Source organism: Talaromyces rugulosus, chromosome IV (genome assembly GCF_013368755.1).
Source record: "Talaromyces rugulosus chromosome IV, complete sequence".
Classification (NCBI taxonomy): Eukaryota; Fungi; Ascomycota; class Eurotiomycetes; order Eurotiales; family Trichocomaceae; genus Talaromyces; species Talaromyces rugulosus.
The window spans coordinates 5,314,826-5,334,474 of record NC_049564.1 but is presented as its reverse complement, the minus strand read 5'-3'; the positions used below and the strand labels follow the sequence as shown (position 1 = coordinate 5,334,474).

The following is a 19,649-nucleotide window of genomic DNA, read 5'->3' as shown; positions in this document are numbered from 1 at the left end:
TGACTAGGCTCTGTCTTTAGATCATAGCCTGCACAATCTGCTTCTGTGGTCCGCGAAATATGGCATCCAGTCCTATTATGTCGCGCAATATCTGGTCAACATCTATGCGCTGTATCTGCTGCTACTATTCCTTTTAGCTACACTACGTTTTATCTATGAACCATGATGTGTTAGATGCTAGGGGCGCGCTAAATAGATTAATATCTAGGTTGGATGGTAGCTAGTATGATGTAAACTCTAACTATATATACTAATCCTGATTACTATTATAATATTATTCTCACATGGACGCTATGGTGCTAAACAACTTGTGGCTTTTCTAAACGTATATACTACTGGCTGTGTATAGATCATGCCTAGCTTAATAATTAGTTGGCATCGGCCAACAATTACACCTTATCTATAGCTTAAGGTTATCTCCATCATCTGCTGTAAATTGATATTTGTTATGTAAATACCGCTAGCTGATAATAATTGTAACCTCATGATATGATGTAATGTGCAATGATTGACCACATAATTCCATAATACTCTCGCGCTATAATATATGTTGTAATTATTTAGAATTCCATTTCGCTTGATATAGATGGATGGTCTAAATATAGCTGGATACCTGGTTCTATTGATATATATTTCTATTGACCATCTATTTGAATGGCTATACCAATCACAAATACTATACTAATAACTTATCTATCTTATATAATAAATATTGATAGATAATCTTAATATCACTACTTAATTAGTAATCCTTATGATACTGTATAATCAATACCACCATATTATCCTCGATAAATATATTATGGATCCCACCTATAAAACTGTTCTTATGCTGGATATTCAATAACTTAAGAACCCACACCAGTTAATTCTATATAAACTGAATAGCTACTAACAACTTTTCTAAAAATACAGTAATCTAGTTTTGATACACTATCTATTACGCCAGATAAAACCCTTACCTATTAACCTAGATAAATTGATACCACATAGCTAGGTTTTAACAGATTTAATGCTATATCTAATGTTTTCTATCTATAAGCCATTACATTTAGATGTTCTGTAAAAAACTTTATTATATCTAGTTATTACTGGGGTTGTTATATAAATAATCCTATAGAATAGCTAGTATAGTATTAGATAGGCATCTTAATATGTTGTTAATCAATATCCACTGCATGTTCTAGACCACTGCATATACCATAAACTATACGCAGGATGACTGATTAGACTGGTTACTGATAATGGATTACGCAGCAGTAATTTTATCTTAAGAGTTAATTAGACTATCGCTATTTATGGTTGAGAGAGGATATCAGCTACATAATTTAGTTAGCACTAGTTGTATTATAATAGATCTTCAACCCATATATACGCAAATCCAATATCCATTATATAGGGCCTTGCAATCTGCGCACCATAAACTGATCTATTATCTAGATCATTTACTGTAAACATCCTTTGCAGATACCTGAAAAGCTTTTATTACCATAATAGTTAGGTCATAATAGCTAGCAAAACTGGGTAGCCTCTCCTCCCCCCTCCTCGAGTTGAATCTACTATATACGCTGTCCTAATCTATATAATCTATAGAACTGGGCAACTTGGCCATATCCTCCTCCTCAGGCCTATCAAGTGGTGAATGGACAGAATGAGTGGGTAGTTTAAAAAAAGTATATTTATTGAGACACCCCAGATACACTGGAAAAAGCTTTACCTTAATTATTCGCAATAAAATAGGTAGATAATCCTTAGATGTACGGAAACCGCCCTCATGAACCCCCAATATGGCTACAGCATACATTAATACACTGTTAGACTCCCATCAGGTAATGCGCTGGTTCAATAATTTAATGCAAAAATCCAAACACACCTGCTCTATAGGGCTCAATAGCAGCATGTTTGGTTTTCTCGTTGCAGAGTACTCTTAGAGGATAGGAATCGACTCGTCGTCACACAAACCTATGGCATCCACATCAACCATTCTCCCTATGGCCGTCTCCTCCATCGTCTTCTCTATCCCGTCACTCCTATCATTGAAAAAATCAGGTTCGTTGCTGTCCACAGACAACGAATCAATCGACATAGTATCTCTCTCCTCCTCCTCCTCCTCCTCCTCCTCCTCCTCCTCCTCCCTCTCTCCTCCTCCTCCTCCTCCTCCTCCTCTTCCTCCTCTTCTCCACCCACAGTGCACGCGTGCCCCGGATCACGTAATCACCTTACCCTTGCTCACCTACCCGTTCCTTCCATCTTCGCGTTGATTCCCATGCCATGCGCTGTCGTCGCGTGAATCAATACAGAGGACTAGTCTACTCGTGCGGCTGCTGTGTATACTAAAAAAACATCAATATCTTTTACCACAGCTACACCTACTTTACAATTAACTCTTTATCCTAATACATCTCTAATAGGGTGTACTATATCTAATACTACTCAATCCAAATAGCTTCCAACCGCATAAATACTCTAATCTGGTGAATTATAAATAACTGGCTAATTATAGCTAACCGCGCTATAGCTATTTAAATAACATGGGCTTCTAGCTCAATAGACAGCTAACTATCGATATCCACAAGGAATAGACTCACACTCTTTCCTTGCACTGTTGCTGCTGGTATCTATCCACCTCTCCATCTAAATATGGATCGAACATGCCTTGTTGATATAGCTGATTCAGCGATCATGTACCCGCTGTACCTGCTGTAAGTTGCTATCTATGGCCTTCTACATGCTGCGCCAATACATCTGCATATTCTGGATTAACATCTCGCACATATCACTATTAGGGGCTATAGCTTCATCTATCTCAAGAATAATCGCAAAATATATATTGATATAGTATCTTATTAATATAATCCAGTCCATTAGCGTAAACTGCTTATAATTAACAAACATACTAAATATTATTGTTTTTTTTATTGTTTTTTTTTTTTTTTTTTTTTCTGAATCTGTTTCTACTCTATATAGATAAGCTATCTAATCTTTCAGATCCAGGACCACTAATAATGCTTAATCTAATGTTACTGTATGATAGGCATAGTAGTGCATATGTATTAGCATAAATAAGAACTCAATTAATATTGATATCCATCAACAAACATAACCAACTGTTGGATCACTATGGCCCAGATAGCCGGGATATTCAACTTAATCAGGTCATACGCAATATTAGGTTATATACAAACATCATCGGCCAATGTGATACATATGGTAATAGACACATAACAGTGCGCGTAACGCAAATACGTTTCAATCTAGCTAGGCCACACAGCATGGCGACACTCCTGGCATACCACAATAAGAAACTCCTCTAATTGCTCAAAAAACATGTTATATATAATAATAATAATGAATTACCCTAGTAAATGTGATAAATACTAATACTATCTATAATAGTAATAGTAATCTGTAGTATAGACAATATATAATTATATATAACCATGCCCTAATATATCAGAACCCCTGACAATCTGTCATGGCGCGCACGCGATATATCCTGGCCACTAGCGTCCAATGTAAACTCTAACTAAAACACCTGAAAAACCTATCCTATTTTAATGATTACTATCTAAATATCGCTATTCTCTAGTGACCGCTAGGTGGTTGCTTAAACACTTGTGGCTTTTCTAACGTATATACTACTGGCTGTGTATAGATCATGCCTAGCTTAATAATTAGTGGCATCGGCCAATTACAAATTACTAGCTTTATAGTCTATAAAAGTTTGTGATTATAGTCTATAACACTAACCCTAGATTTAACTCATGATATGATGTAATGTGCAATGATTGACCACATAATTCCATAATACTCTCGCGCTATAATATATGTTGTAATTATTTAGAATTCCATTGATTGTAGTACAGTTCACTACACTCAGGTATTTTGGTTAGATAATCTAGCAATCAAAGCTCATCTATTCCAGACATCTCTATATCTAACAGTACTTCCCAATCTTAATATCACTACTTAATTAGTAATCCTTATGATACTGTATAATCAATACCACCATATTATCCTCGATAAATATATTATGGATCCCACCTATAAAACTGTTCTTATGCTGGATATATACCATACACCCAGCTACCAAGCTTTCATATACTTCATAGAAAGACATAGTCTCTATTCCTTCAGCCAACCCTTACCTATTAACCTAGATAAATTGATACCACATAGCTAGGTTTTAACAATCTATGTCAAGATTCTATAAGCCATTACATTTAGATGTTCTGTAAAAAACTTTATTATATCTAGTTATTACTGGGGTTGTTATATCCATCAATATCCACTATATAAAAGGGGTGCCCACTCATTCAGATCAGCCCCTCAAAGTCTATAACTCTTATAACATAACTCGTCCCTATTCTACCCGTATATTCGGACAACTCACCCATCAATAGCTTTTACTAGCCTAAGGGCTTTTCACTATCTCAGCAAATGTAGCGGTGATCTACTATATACGCTGTCCTAATCTATATAATCTATAGAACTGGGCAACTTGGCCATATCCTCCTCCTCACCTTCACAGTTCCCAGCACTATAAACCGCATAACCTTAATTATTCGCAATAAAATAGGTAGATAATCCTTAGATGTACGGAAACCGCCCTCATGAACCCCCAATATGGCTACAGCATACATTAATACACTGTTAGACTCCCATCAGGTAATGCGCTGGTTCAATAATTTAATGCAAAAATCCAAACACACCTGCTCTATAGGGCTCAATAGCAGCACAGTAATATTACTGGCTTCCTCCTCATTCTCCGAGAGGCGCTCAATATCAAATATGGCATCCACATCAACCATTCTCCCTATGGCCGTCTCCTCCATCGTCTTCTCTATCCCGTCACTCCTATCATTGAAAAAATCAGGTTCGTTGCTGTCCACAGACAACGAATCAATCGACATAGTATCTCTCTCCTCCTCCTCCTCCTCTCCTCCTCCTCCTCCTCCTCCTCCTCCTCCTCCTCCTCCTCCTCCTCCTCCTCCTCCTCCTCCCACAGCAGTGCCCGCGTGGCCCCGGATCACGTAATCACCTTACCCTTGCTCACCTAGCGGGTGGGTGGAATCCGCACCACGTTGACCAACCGTTCCCATGCCATGCGCTGTCGTCGCGTGAATCAATACAGAGGACTAGTCTACTCGTGCGGCTGCTGTGTATACTAAAAAAACATCAATATCTTTTACCACATAGCATCTTCTAGTTTCTGCAGAAATTGCACGGTGCTTTATCCTAATACATCTCTAATAGGGTGTACTATATCTAATACTACTCGACTTATCTTGGATAGGCCACAGAACCTTTACCATGAGAAACTTCATATACTGTTCCTTGCTATACTGTATATCTATCTAATCTTTAAAGGTTCACAGATAGCGGGCAAATTCCTATACTAACATTAATAAGACGTATATCTAATCCTACTTATGCCTGGAATCTGTTTCTACTGTATATAGATAAAAGCTATATAATCTTTCAGATCCAGGACCTTTACATGCTCGCCAATACATCTGCCATATTCTGGATTAACATCTCGCACATATAATTAGGGGCTGTAGCTTCATCTAGCTCAAAAAAAAATCACTCTTGAACATAAACTTCAATCTCAAGAATAATCGCAAAATACTACAAGTTGGCTTTAACAGGAAATAAGGGACTAAACATTAAATAAGGACAGGAGATCAATACTACTTATGCTGAAATCTGTTTATCTATATAGATAGCTATCTAATCTTTCAGAGACTCAGGACCACTAATATGATTAATACATGTACTGGTAATAGGGAGATAGCTAGGCACAGGTGCGCGTATACGCAAATTTATAGTATAGATATCCCATTCAACAAACATAACCAACTGTTGGATCACTATGGTCCAGATAGCCGGGATATTCAACTTAATCAGGTCATACGCAATATTAGGTTATATACCAAAGCTATACACTCTGGATATCTACTGAACCATGATTCTACATATCCTATGAATGTCTTAAGTTCAGTTAGAGATTTCCTACTGTAGGGCCACACAGCATGGCGACACCTCCTGGCATTTTAAAACTCCTCAGAGACTACTTTTTAAATATAATAATAATCATATCAGTTACCCTAGGGTCATTTGTTGCTCGTATAAGCGCTGCTATCAGGGATTCTGGTGTCTTAGTTCTCATATACTAATACACTATATAGCTACACTTAGGTTTATAGGATCTGCTGTTTCAGATTCGCGATATAAAGCTCTTGGTCTAGCTGGGTTTTTATGGCTTCAAGTTCTTCCATTGACATATCCTCTAGTTCCTATTCTAAAGGTGGCCGCACCATCCCTAGGTCCAGGTCTTTACTGGTAGAGTGATTTCTTTCTAGTTCTATCGCCGGTTCTTCTCTATTACTATGTCCATCCAGTGTTTCTAATATACTGGGTTAGATTTCTGCCGCTGGTACGGAACATTTGGTGGTATTAGTGGGAATAGGGGTGCTCCTGGTAGTAATCATAATTCCGAAACTTGCTAGCTCTCTTCCCAAAGGTAAAGAGTAGTCTTCCCAGACCCCAGTCACCCCAGACCAACCAGACCCAACCAAAATTCTTCACCATGTCACCCAGTAAAGTCTTTACTAACCCAGTATCCTATTCCCCCAATTTTTAACCAACCATACAAATATACCCAGTTCTAAAATGCCATACTTTATGCATTTTGTAGTTGTATTTTTATATACCTTTTTTACAGATTTATAGGGTAAAAAGGGCAAACCTTTATTTTAGTAATTTACATATTTTTCTAATGATATAAAAAATATATCATATTTCCCTCTTTTTTTAAGTTTATCCGCCCTATATCCCTTTTTAAAGTTCTTTAATGACCCTAACCTGGTCCTTTCTTTTTAGCAGCAGATAATAAAAACGTATCTTAGCCTAGTTCCTCCATTTCATTTCTTTTCTTTCCATTTTTTTAGCTTTTCTCTGTCTTCTTGCACACTAATTGGATTGTCCAATCCTTAAGCTTTCTCTTCTTTTTTTTTTGCCGCTTCAAGCTCATTCCTTAGAAGAATTTTTTTAGAAGCTTTCTTTCCTGTGCCTCTATATCGAATATTTTTACAAAGAAACCTCTTATAACTCCTAAATTTCTTCTTATTCTAGACATAGCACATCTACAGATTCAGTTTCCACTCTGCACCATCTATAGGCCAATACCTTTACCAAAAAACTTCATATTTTCTAAAACTGTATTTATCTCTTAAGGTTGGGCAACAGAAACAAACCAGGTCTTATTTATGATCTCATAAACAGCAATACAAGTAGTGGATTATAAAACAGTCACTATAGGTGCGCTTTAAAGTCTTTCAAGTAATAGGTTCTGGTTCTTTCATCAAAACATCTTACTTAGGTTTTGAAGCTCAGTAGAACTGTATCATTCTGGCTTTTGACTACTTTTCCACTTGGTATATGTATTGCTTAAAGTTCATAGATATCTCACTTTTTATTCCTAATCGCTAGAGAGGGTCTTTTTATTCATTTCAAAGCATTCGTTATTAGCATAGAATATTTCTATAGCTACGGGTTTGGCTAGTACTCATAAAGCTTTGGTCTAGCTTTTTTATGGCTTCAGCATTTGTTCTTTCCATTACACCTTTTTCTCTAGCTGTGGTTTTGATCTATATGTCATATCCTTTTCTAAAATATCAGTTTAGTTTCTTGAACTGGGGTTTCTATAATGGAATGCTCATGGATAGAGAAATAATAGAATTTGCTAGCACTCTTCCCAGTACATCTCTTCCAGTATACTCTGCACCCAAAATAAAAGAAGAAGAATGCACGTAGCCTGGGTTTTTGGTCAAACATAAGAAATGGGTCTGGGTTAGAACCCAGTACTGGACATATAACAAATATACGTTCTAATTGCATAACTTATGCATTTTGTAGTGTATTTTTTAGTATTTATAAAAAAAATTGCAAGAAATAAAAAGCCTTTTTTAAATTTAAGAGAAAAAATATATCATCTTCGGCTCTCTTCCGCCTGATACCCTGTACGTTGCGGTATTGGGTGAGCCTGGACTATTGGTTCAACAAAAGGAAGTCGTACTAGTCCTATATCTCCACATCAACCTTTGGTATCCGTGTTTAACTAATGACCATTTCTTTCTTCTTTCGCCGCCAAGCTCATCCTGTGAGAAGAATTTTTCAAGATTTGCTTCCTGTGCCTTTTCAGACCAACTATCCTCAATCGTCTCGTCTTCATTTTTCCCATCGCACATCTCGAGCAGTATTAAAGACCCGTATGTGTACCGGAAGTGGCTTCAAAGCGGATGCTCTTTCCAACCCAGTACTAGTTTAATACCAGGGATAATCGCCATAATGCTGCTGTATAAGATTTCCACAGTCAGCCTAGATATCTGACCAGCAGTAGCTAGAAGACCCGCTGATAGGGCTTTGAGCTTTCCCTAATCGGCGACATTGTATCGGCAAGACGGGGTACTGGAGCGCAAGAGCGATAGATAGTCGCTTTGTAGAATATTCCGTTAAAATATGCCCTCGATTTTGATGGAAAATGGTAGCCGGTTGAGTTCAGAATGAGATCGTTCTTTAAGTCTCTTGTAACACATAGTGGGCAGTGACGTCTCGAGTCTTTGATAACTGGGTTGTATAATCGAAGAACGGCTCAGTGATACAGAGAAGATAGTCAATTTGGCGCCACTCGTGCTCGCTAAGTATCTCCTCACAGTCATACTCTGCACAAAATAAAGAGAAGATAGCACGTAGCCGTTTGGCCCGGCGAAGCATAAGAAATGTAGAATTCCATCGTGTTTTCACATCTTGGATGGGAACAATCTTGACGTTTGTTGTCTGAAGATTGTAGAATGTCTCTCGGCGCTGGGGGCTTGCATTTATATAAATTGCAAGATAACGTACTTTGTTCAATGTAGAAGAGATCTGACATTGCTTCGCATTCTCTTGAACCAGCCTGGACTGACTCTCTGTCCACTTTGTCTCCGCGGATTCATTGGATGGAACTGCCTTAATCCGAACAAGAAGCTGATTAAGACTGAGCTGGATAACATGGGCAAGGCATGGTATTCGTGTAATAATGACACCATCTGATAAAGCTTGTTGGAGAGACGCAGCTAATGCCTTATTGTTTGATGCATTATCTGTGGTCAGCCCAAACACTCTATCTTCAATGTTGTTCTCTACCAGGGTTTCCATCAGAACACCACTTAAGTAAGACCCCGTATGTGTACCGTGAAGTGGCTTAAAACCAAGAAGCACCTCACGATAAACCCAATCACTGTCGATAAAATAACCAGTGATCGCCATAAATGCCTGCGAGAATGGAGATGTCCAACAGTCAAGCGCAATAGATATCTTTGAACCAGCAGGTAGCGTACGAAGAACCCGCTGCTGCCGGTCTTTGACCAAGCTCCCTAATCGGCGACGGATTGTATCGGCAGACGGGATCACTGGAGCGACAAGAGCAGAACGCGCTTTGTAGATAATCCGCTTAAATGATGGATGCTCGATGAGGTGGAATGGTAGCCGATTGAGAGTCAGGAATTGCAAGATATCGTCTTCCCAGTCCTCTTGTAAAAAGGGTATATCTGCTGAGATTTCGCCCTAGGAAGACATACCATAGATTAGTATCTAAGTATCGTTTCACAGTCTAAAACATACCTCTTTTTGGAGAAACTTTGTAATCTCTGCCTTCTTTCCCTTCTCCGACCGTAGGCACCCAGCTGTCTTCAGATGTTTCTGGATTGTTGATGTGCCGTGATACTGCGCTTTGCCGGAACTGTTCAGACTCAGGGAATAAGGATGCTCAAGAATCTTTCCACAGCGTTTGCACATGACCTTTGGTGTGCCATCTACACCCTCAGCAACCTGGTTGTAGCTATTCCAGATCACCGTGTGGCGATGTGAATCCCAGTTGATCTTTCTTTTCCGCCCATAGTCCGTCTGTAACCACCAGTCGATAAACTCGTTGTGTGACATCTTGTCGTAGAGAACAAACCTATTCCGGCGATCAGGTCCAACACGTATCAAAGAAGGGGGAACGAGGAGGTCATCTGGCCGGTGGAAGCCAGAATCAATTGTATGATGACTTGCGGATGGAGTGATTTGTTGCGTTGAGAGAGATGGAAGATCATCAATATCTCCACTATAAAGTGACGATGTGAAGTCGGAAAGCTGGCTTTGAGACATGACAAAAGATATGTAAGCATCACGAAGGGGAGAGGTAAAGGGAAAATATGAATAACATACTGAGATGGAAAAGCACTACAATTAGAAAAATGAGAAAAATGAGAAAGTCAAGTTAATTGATATGTCAGATGGAATGAATCCTTGTCCTCTCATTCATTGGTTTGGTATACTGATATTATGTGGACCTAATGCATTATCCCTGTAATAACCCAGTAATAGCCCAGAGACAACCCAGAGAACCCAGTCAAGGCCCAGTCAAACCCCAGTCAAACCCCAATTCCCACCCCAGTTTCCCCAAGCCTAGCCAAAAAAATTCATCCCGTCCTACTTTCAAAGTTGAAGCCTTCGACTTAAATGTAGATATCTAGGTATTCTGACAAGCGTCGGAATTATCAATAGAACGGTTTGATATTCTGACAACAGTAGAACATTTAAACAGTTCAATACATTCTAATATTCCCCGAAATATTTATTTGATTCATGTAGAAATGTATAATGTGTGAATATATGTTTAACATATATAACTACATCGGTACGACGATAGATGCGCATTTTCCCACCACACCGTAGATACGGCCTTTCCATGTAGAACGAGGCATTGTAAAAGATAAGCAACAGTGAATTCGATATGCCCTTTTCATATTTAAGAAATTCCTTAAAGATTTCATTGATTTCCTGGTAGAAAGTGTTCTATTTCAGTGTAAACATCAAAACGGGAAAAATGACGGCGTGTAATTTAAATAATTATACCATAATTTATGCCGGAACTGGGTCGAAATGGGTTATTTCTGGGTTTTCTGGGGCCCCAGTGACTGGGCCTGGGTTGGGCCTGGGTTATGAAGCTTCGACCCAGACCCAGACCGGGTTGGGTTTTGGGTCGTGACCTTCGACCCAAAATGGGTTATGCGGAAGTCTAGTAAAGAGCAATCAGAATATGAGGATATTATATAGAGAGCAGGCAAGAGTTGGATTTAATAGTAAAGCTATGGTTCGCTAGGTAGTCAAACTGATTACTGACCTTCGGCAACCCCTGTGCAAAGGTCAGTATATATATGCCGCTTCATTAGTGGCTTGGCAACCCTCTGTGAGGCTAGTGTAGCGAGGTGCGGCATCTGGTGCGTCCCGAAGGTCTCACGGCCTCACATCCTTATTAGGTTTACTTTTTATTAAATTGTTTCTTAGTCTCCTTTTCTTTTTTTGTATAGATAGCGTTTAGCTTCAGAAATAAAATTAGATTTTTTTTAGTAATTTTGGTAGCTTTGCATTTAGTGGCATAATAGCTAGTATAATTATAATGATAGTAGGTCATTATTGACTTGTCTTTGTTCTTTAAAAAGGATTTCTGCTTCTTCTAAGATTTTTCTTGGTTATTGTGGTCTGATCTATTTTTTTGCTTCTGAGTTAGCTTTAAGTCAGAACCTTCTTGGTTCCAAGTTGGACCTTGGCCTCTGGAGTGATTATTATTCTTATTTTTAGCTTTCCTTTCCAATTTCTGCTCTTGCTTCTCGATTTGATATAATTGTTAAGCAGTAGTAATTAGGTCTAGAAGCTTTGCTAGGAGAGTATCTATTCTTGTAATATCTAAATAGATTTTTAATAATAGCTTTGCCAGGAAAATTCAATATTTAAAAAGGTTTTTAGCTAGTAAAGGCTTATTATTTCCTTCTCTTACTTTCTCATAGAGAATTAAGAATTTGGAATAAAAAGCCTTAGAATCTTGTTTATTTGACTGTATTAAACTTAATAAAGCTATAACACTGTTGATTCCTTGGTTCTAGAGAGATTTAATCTGGTCCTTTAACTAGGTTTAGAAATTATTAAAAGTAAAAGATTACAAGTTAATCAAATTTTTTTTTTCTCTCTATTAAATATAGTGGTCTTTATTAAGCTAAATAGCAGTATATTAGACTTTATTTACTTCGTTAAGATAGGATTGGAGATGACTTAAGATATTATTTTCTATATTTTTAATTTATTCTTTAAATTCCTTAATTAATTTTAAAGCAAAGCGCTTAGAATCTGGAATCTTGGTATTATAACATTTATTGATAGTTATATGCGACGGTCTAATGGTTCTAAGTTCTTGTATAAGGGCCTATAGTATCTCTATAATTATATTGATCTGTAGAACAGTTTGTGGAGGTAATTCTTTAGAAGTTATATTCTGCGCTGGTTCAGTACTGATATAGTCCTGAGCCTCTTTCTCTTTATATACAAATCCTAGGTTAGGAATTAAAATAGTTCCTAGTTTATCTGGTATTAGAGAAGTCATGTCTTGTATAGTTACTATTATCTCAAAGTTGATTCAGATCCTCATGGAAGTGGTTTATAATGTAAAGCATTTAGTGTCTGAAAGACTTATATATGAGAGAGTTAGAACCTACTGGGCTCTGAGAGGATTCTTACTAGGAGTCGAGGCAGTATATAAAGTAAATAAATATGGGTTATATTAATATAGAATAAACCGCTTGAGCCCCTTCATCCGGAGAGAAGAGTTCTCAAGCTTATAAGCCTGATCTAAATAAGACCCTACCTCTTAATGAGGTTATATTCCACGAGTATGAGGGGTAGATGCATCCTTTCTGATACATCATTTGTGATATATCAACTCAACCCTCAGAGGAGATGCAGGCCTTTGTAAGCCGGATCAGGCATTCCCGAGCCTGGCACTTCACAGATTTCAAATTGATTTGAGATAGTCTATGTAGCATGAAAATGATCAAATTATGACAACTAAATCCACAAACTCCGTAACTAGCCGGCTCCAGAATATATAAAGGGGCCAGTTAATGATTATACTTCGATTACATAAAAAATAGAGGAATTGCATAAATAATGCACGCTCAAAAAAGTTACGAGGCTGGGCATGTTTGGCCTGTTTGATATCCGCTGGATATCCTCAAATGTCCAGAAGATATTAGGTGGCCTACCATATCCACAAAAATGAGGATTGAGGATATTGGGTGACATACCATATCCGCAATTTGTGGAGAGGATATGTGGATATCCATGGATCTTGAGGATGTTGCCGCAGTCTAGCCGAAGGTCAGCAATCAGTTTGACTACCTAGCGAACCATAGCTTTACTATCAAATCCAACTCTTGCCTGCTCTCTACATAATATCCTCACAGTTTCCCTACTGCAGTATAAGAAAATCTTATCTATATTCAGGAATTCTTTCTAAAATTTGATTTTATTATTATCAAAGGCTAATAATAGCTTCTAATAATAAATATGTTGAAAGGATTACTGAATATAGATAAGATTTTCTTATATTTATCTTGAATAATAGGAAACAGCTGTTTTCATTATTAGAGATTATTATTCAAAGTGGATATAAGAAAATCTTATCTATATTTAGTAATCTTTTCTCGAATATAATTTTATTATTATAATAGGCTAGTAATAGCTCCTAATAAATAAGTACGTATGTTGAAAGGATTACTGAATATGGATAAGATTTTCTAATATCAGCCTTAGTCTTGATTCGGTAAGTTTGGGGGCTTAAAATAGTGTCTGATTGATCGCTTCATTTGGAATACCAGCTTATCCGACAGATATCCTGAAATCCGGATGTTCGCACCGTCCTTCTAAAAGCTGAGCCCGTAGTATTACAAATCGGATTTTTTCAATGTCTATAAATAGAAACTATGAAGGTATATAAAAGGTTACTACGGGCTGTATTCACATGAGGGTGCTATCCGCCTTCACCTCTCTTTACACATTGGTCTCTTAAGACTTCAAATAAACCTATATTCGCTGAACAGCAGAAGAGCTCATTTCGAATCTATTATGCTAGTATCCACTATGCGTTTCTCAATTAACTCTGGTTTCGCTGTTCTTGCAGTCCTGTCCTTCGCATCAGTTGGCAAAGCGGTTAGCGGTCGTTGGTATGATCTTTCAGCACTATACACCCGTTTAGTGCTCTCAAGCTCCAAATGTCTTCAGTAGTCTGGAGTCTAGAGGCCTTTGGGTTGACTCCTTTCCATGCCCATCTGAATTTGCTGACTTTAATACTAGGGGTGTCGCCTTCACCGAGGACGCAACATTTTCTGGACCACAAGTTGATAGCTTCGGTAACAGTGTGCCAAGTGGATGCGTGAGTGTCGACACTAGACTCAAACTTCAATCGGTGGGTCTATTCGGAGACGGCCCATACTGGAAAGTCAGTGAAGCAGGGTGGGACGTTTTCCCCTTTGAGTCAGTGGACTGTTCCAGTGACGAAGAACGTCAAGTCGGTCTATCTGAAGAAGGTGGTCATAGGGCTTCTTCAGTGGGCTGGAATAGCTTCGAAGTACAGTGGTTGGACGCAGTAAAGGGGTATGATGAGTGATCTAGGCATTATACATGGCCAATGGCCGCCTTGCAGCGGGACGGTTGGTCGCACTGGCGAGTCATGGAGCAGTTAGGCCAATCGCCAGCTCAGCCCTGATGACATGGTCCGTGGTGGGCAGAACTGGGCGGTACTTGCGCTGGTTAAGTGAAGGACGGAGCAGGATATATGGAGGAACAGTCGTTACTGGATAACTTGGTGATCAAAATATGTGTAATCATCCTAGATTGAGGAAGCTGTTAGTGTATATTGAAGGTCAGAAGCTCACAAGCAGGAGCATAGGCACAGGAAAAAGGATCAATTGATGTATCTACAGTGGGGTCGTGAAATACGTTAGTTATTATCCTAGTTAATTTTATAACTAAGCTTTCTATTTATCTTCCTGCTTCCACGCCATAACAACTGAGATTTCCCATCTCTGCGGCCACCCTAACCGCACCCCTAGATAGGAATCAAATATCTTTGGAAAAGGTACGTCACATTAATCTTTATTTATAATAGCTTATAAATGCTAAAAGATCTAGGAATTTCTAAAGGTAAACAGTTATTTATTATAATATTATTATAGCTCTATACTACTAAACATGAATTGATAGATAGTAAGAACTAAGAAGATATAAAGATAAAGATTATAGCTTTAGTAGTATAGCTTTATAATAATAAAGCTATCTTAGCTTAACTCCACGGTCCTGTGACAGCCTGGCCCCGTGGTCCCGTGACGTCTTTTGCTTTAGCGTGTGCTATCAGCCGCAGTAAAGAGCACCACAACTATAGAATAAAAACCCTTTAATACTTCTTTGTTTGTACAGCAGTCAACTGTTCACTGTTCCTATCTTGAATATTCGTTCGCGATGATGAGTTTGGAGCCTGATCCTACAACAACGCCCACATCACGCTGCGTTTTTCTCACTGGTGTAACCGGATTCGTCGGCGGCACTATCCTCTCTTGTCTCTTAAAGGCACATCCTAGTGTTCGCGTCAAAGCTTTGATCCGTGAGGAAAGGGATGCTAAAGAACTCCAATCGGTCTATTCAAATCTCACCCCCATCATCGGCGAACTTTCCTCCCTTTCTCTCCTCATATCTACGGCAGCGGAGGCCGACTTCGTCATCCACGCTGGAGGTGACAATGTCCCCGCCGTTTGCGCGATGATAGATGGGTTGGCATCCCGTACCACCACTGGATCGCCCATGCCACGGCTCATCAGTCTAACCGGCCCGCGTAGTCTTATCGACCTCTCGAATCCCATCACTGGGAATCTTAGGGCGAGCAGCCGTCCCTGGAGCGATATCACGGACGCGCATACAATACTGAACGTTCCTAAGGATCGGATGCACGCTGGTGCTGATCAAGCCATCGTAGCTCACAGTACTGCTAAAGGGGTGGGCACAATGCTGGTCTCGCCTGGTCAATTGTGGGGCCGGGGCAAGGGTCATCTGAAGAAGGAGAGCAATGCGGCGTTTTATTATGCAGCGGTTAAGAGCCGTGGATGGGCCTTTGTAATCGGCAAGGGTACCGCAACATGGTCGTGGTGTTCCATTGGTGATTTGGGAGATGCGGTCGTGTTCCTGATGGAACAGGCACTGAAGAGTGGGAGTGAGAGATGCGGACAAGTAGGAGTAAATCAGGACGGCTACTACTTTGTGCGTACCGGAGACCTGAGTATGATGGAAAGGGCCAAAGCTATCAGTGAGCGCTTAGGTTTTGGAGAGGTAGAAAGCGTGTCGGTTGATGCCGCAAGAGAAATCCATCTGTTTGGCCCCATCATGTGGGGTTGTGGTGAAAGAACGAGATCTGACAAGCTGCTCGAGCTGGGTTGGAGGCCGAAAGAGACCGATTGGAAGGCTTTGATGGAAGAGGGAGAGGGAGAGAGGGCATAAGGGTAGTAGTAAGACGGGAATAGTAGTAACTACCTCTAATTCACTACCTAATTAGGGAGTAGGGGGTTTGTGTTATATAGTATTTCTTGTCTTAGCTAGGTCTATAGTGTAATAAAGTAAAGGTGCGCGTAAAAACCTAAAGGTTATTCTATACTCTACTATATAGTGATACTTTTGGTCGGCGTAGCCTTCACGGCTTGGAGATATTTATTTCTTACAGAACTAGCAATTGAGTTCTTCAAACTTTGAAAAAATTCCCACGGCTACGATTAAGCAAAGGAAAACCGCTAGAGTGATCGATAGCATAACTAACAGACGCGCTTATTATAGTTGCGAAAGGTTTCCTAGGGGAGAAGTACCTACAGAACAATAATATAAAAGTTATATATCGATAAACTTGCGAGGGAGAGACCTTAGAAGTCGAACCTATGGACTCGTCCGTTCACGGCGTGTGTCCGGCGATCTAGGGAAACACATTAGTTAGTTGAGAGTAATGTTTATTGGACTGTCAAGCTAATTATGCAACCTACTGTACGAGCAAATGAAAGCCCGACATTGATGACTCAAATATGTGGTTTCAGTGGAACTTTATTTCATATATTGAATTCCAATATTAAAAACTTCTAATGTTGGAAGATGTTCAATGTTGAGTAGCATGTCAAAAAGTTGTTCATTATAATTATAAGAGGGGTAGATAGACTGTTTATATATACATGCATATGCACAGACCCACTTTCCTATACCATCAGCCACACACAGCCACCGAGATATTCAACAGGGTGATTTAAGTCCACCCGTCAGTTTCCTCCTTACTTTACAGCAACGATAAAGACGATCGAGAGGACAGTAGCCATCAAAATGACAAAGAAATCTCTTCCACACGCAAAGACTCGGAAACAAAAACGACAGAGACGATATCAACGTGGGCAAACTCTCATTAATACAGCATATGAAATGAGTGATGCGACGCCAATGTATTTCTTTGTATTAGATTTCGAGACACCGGTCGCATGAAGATATTCTACACGGATGAGACGGGCATTTGGTCCTCCTTTATCTCACAGCTAATACGAAACTTCATCCTGTTATTGGCATAGCTAATCTGATTAGGGATCGTACTATCCTGTTCCTGATTGGAAAACACCAAATGACTTTCATCTGAAAGAGGTCCCTAAGACAACGACGTAGGGAGAACATAGTGAACGAACAGTGGAGGTCTTACAGGAAGCAGTATGGGCACGAATCAGTTGCACCATGTAATATATGCGAAGTCATGGTCATAATTGTATTTAAACAGTTGATGAATTTTTTTATTAGAAGCAGACATGTGCAAAGTGCAGGTCAATTTGTCCTATGATGTCTATGAGTCATTATGTTTCCCCCGAGACCGTTTGGCCGAGTCTGAGCGTGTTAATCGTAATGACTCGTCAGGTGTGTCGGTTTGATTTGTGAATGAGAAGTGTCAATTTCGCTACTCCCCCATTTCAGTTTGGCTGAATCTTCGCAGAAACATGATAAAATCCAACCCCACAACCAGGAATTTCTTCATGCCGTCAGTATATTCTCCCTTCACAGGGTGAGGCATAGATCAGATATCTCAAGCTTTGAAATAAAATATACTATGTACCTTATCTCTTACAGCGGGATGAGAATGCTACTGTTACGGGTTGAAAGGCTTGAGCCTGCGTCTAGTTTAAGGGCGTAGGAATAAGCTAGTAAATAGTATAGAAGGAAATGCTTATTATATAGTGATTGAGCTATAAACAATAAGCTTAGTAGTATATTGGGACGACACTATGCCACATTTCATAGAGTTGTTAGCATGTGCATTGTACTAGCATATCCTGCATAGCAGCTTGTGCTAACTAGTGTAATTCTATGTCTATCACATGCATATTGTCTATGTCCTATAGGGGATGCACTCTACCCTTGACTAACCCACAATCTTGTAAGCCTGCCATTGTTGGTTTGGTCCTTCTTCTGTCCTTAACAGCCCACCTTTCCTTTCATAGTTTAGCGTTATTGTAGTATCATGCATGTAGGCTTCGCTCTCAACACACTGCACCGCCGGTGCGCCTTTTCCCTGCCGAAGGCGGAGACCAACGTCCTGTCCAGTTCACGAGAACAACAAGTCCATTTTTATTGAGGGGCTTCTTTTCAATATCCATTGATACGATTACACCGTCTCGCGTCTCTGCAGGCCTGTATACCGAGGCGGTGGAGAGAAACGGTCTTGACACGGCCGAGGACGGGTTTCGGCTTTTGCTTCCGTTCACCCTCAATGATGGTAGGAGCGTAGGCGCACGAAGAAGCGATGGGGAGCTTGCTGATAGGGGAAGCTTTGCAGACCTCTTTCAGCATGGATTCAAGCCTTTTGGTGGTAACTACTACCGCCCTCTGCGGCTGGAGCGTTTGTTGGATTGTTGGCGTAACCCGATTGAAGAAGGTGTATAGTCTATTGCGCCGGAAGGGGTAAAAGGTACTATTGATACTTTCAGAGATGCTGAGTCGGATCGTTGAAGGGATTATTATATCCTTCCAACATGGTAGATATCTCAGAGCCATCCCTCCCGCCTTCAATCTGATATGATTTCTGCGCTCTATTCCGCGGGGATGGAGGTGCTAGGTAGTCATCTGAAGACTTCCTGAGAAGCAGATGCAATTTCATAAAAAACTAGTCACGAGGATACGCTCTCGAACAACTACTATTTCCTAATTGATGGTGATTTATATATAAATTTAGTCTTAATCCTTCAATTTCCTTTTCTATCTTTTCAGCTAAGCTAAGGGTTTGTCAAGATGGAAGGCATCAAGCAATCTACAAGAAAGAAAATCCTATTGATATGTTTAATGCAGTTAATAACGGCACGTAAACGGCATGGGTGTCACTACGCTCACTGCGTTTCCCAATCTCGTCTGGCGCCCAGTCGTACTCGCAGGGAACGTGAGTCAGGACGTGCTGCCCGCCAGAACGCCCGTTGTGACAGTGACGGTGGTGGGATCAACTGTCACCTTGTCCGAATTGGAACTTTTATACGCCTTCTAGTCTACATGCCAGCATCTGGGTCGTCTATATATACATATCCACAACATTGCCCTTCTCGTTAAATACGATACGCATTTTGGAGTGCTTTCGTTGTCTTTGTGGATAATGTTGTATGTCTGACCGTCGACAGGTTTGCCATCCAGATGGACAAAGAGGAGATTATTATAATCAAGGTTGAGATAAGCATCCTGTTTGC

At 39.7% G+C, this 19,649-nt stretch overlaps 4 protein-coding genes across 4 annotated transcripts; 3 read left to right on the top strand and 1 right to left on the bottom strand.

Moving 5' to 3' along the window:
• Positions 1-4,791: 4,791 nt before the first annotated feature.
• TRUGW13939_08559 (uncharacterized protein) lies at positions 4,792-5,037 on the top strand (the record flags this gene model as incomplete). Its single annotated transcript, XM_035491692.1, has 1 exon — positions 4,792-5,037. One exon carries the CDS (start codon positions 4,792-4,794, stop codon positions 5,035-5,037), a length of 246 nt encoding a protein of 81 aa, XP_035347585.1.
• Positions 5,038-9,648: 4,611 nt separating this feature from the next.
• TRUGW13939_08558 (uncharacterized protein) lies at positions 9,649-10,194 on the bottom strand (the record flags this gene model as incomplete). Its single annotated transcript, XM_035491691.1, has 1 exon — positions 9,649-10,194. One exon carries the CDS (start codon positions 10,192-10,194, stop codon positions 9,649-9,651), a length of 546 nt encoding a protein of 181 aa, XP_035347584.1.
• A 3,807-nt stretch (positions 10,195-14,001) lies between these two features.
• Positions 14,002-14,527, top strand: TRUGW13939_08557 (uncharacterized protein; the record flags this gene model as incomplete). The annotated part of the gene is made up of 2 exons (XM_035491690.1): positions 14,002-14,084; positions 14,215-14,527. The coding sequence occupies 2 exons, from the start codon at positions 14,002-14,004 to the stop codon at positions 14,525-14,527; spliced, it is 396 nt and encodes a 131-aa protein (XP_035347583.1).
• Positions 14,528-15,378: 851 nt separating this feature from the next.
• TRUGW13939_08556 (uncharacterized protein) lies at positions 15,379-16,407 on the top strand (the record flags this gene model as incomplete). Its single annotated transcript, XM_035491689.1, has 1 exon — positions 15,379-16,407. The coding sequence occupies one exon, from the start codon at positions 15,379-15,381 to the stop codon at positions 16,405-16,407; it is 1,029 nt and encodes a 342-aa protein (XP_035347582.1).
• Positions 16,408-19,649: the final 3,242 nt, after the last annotated feature.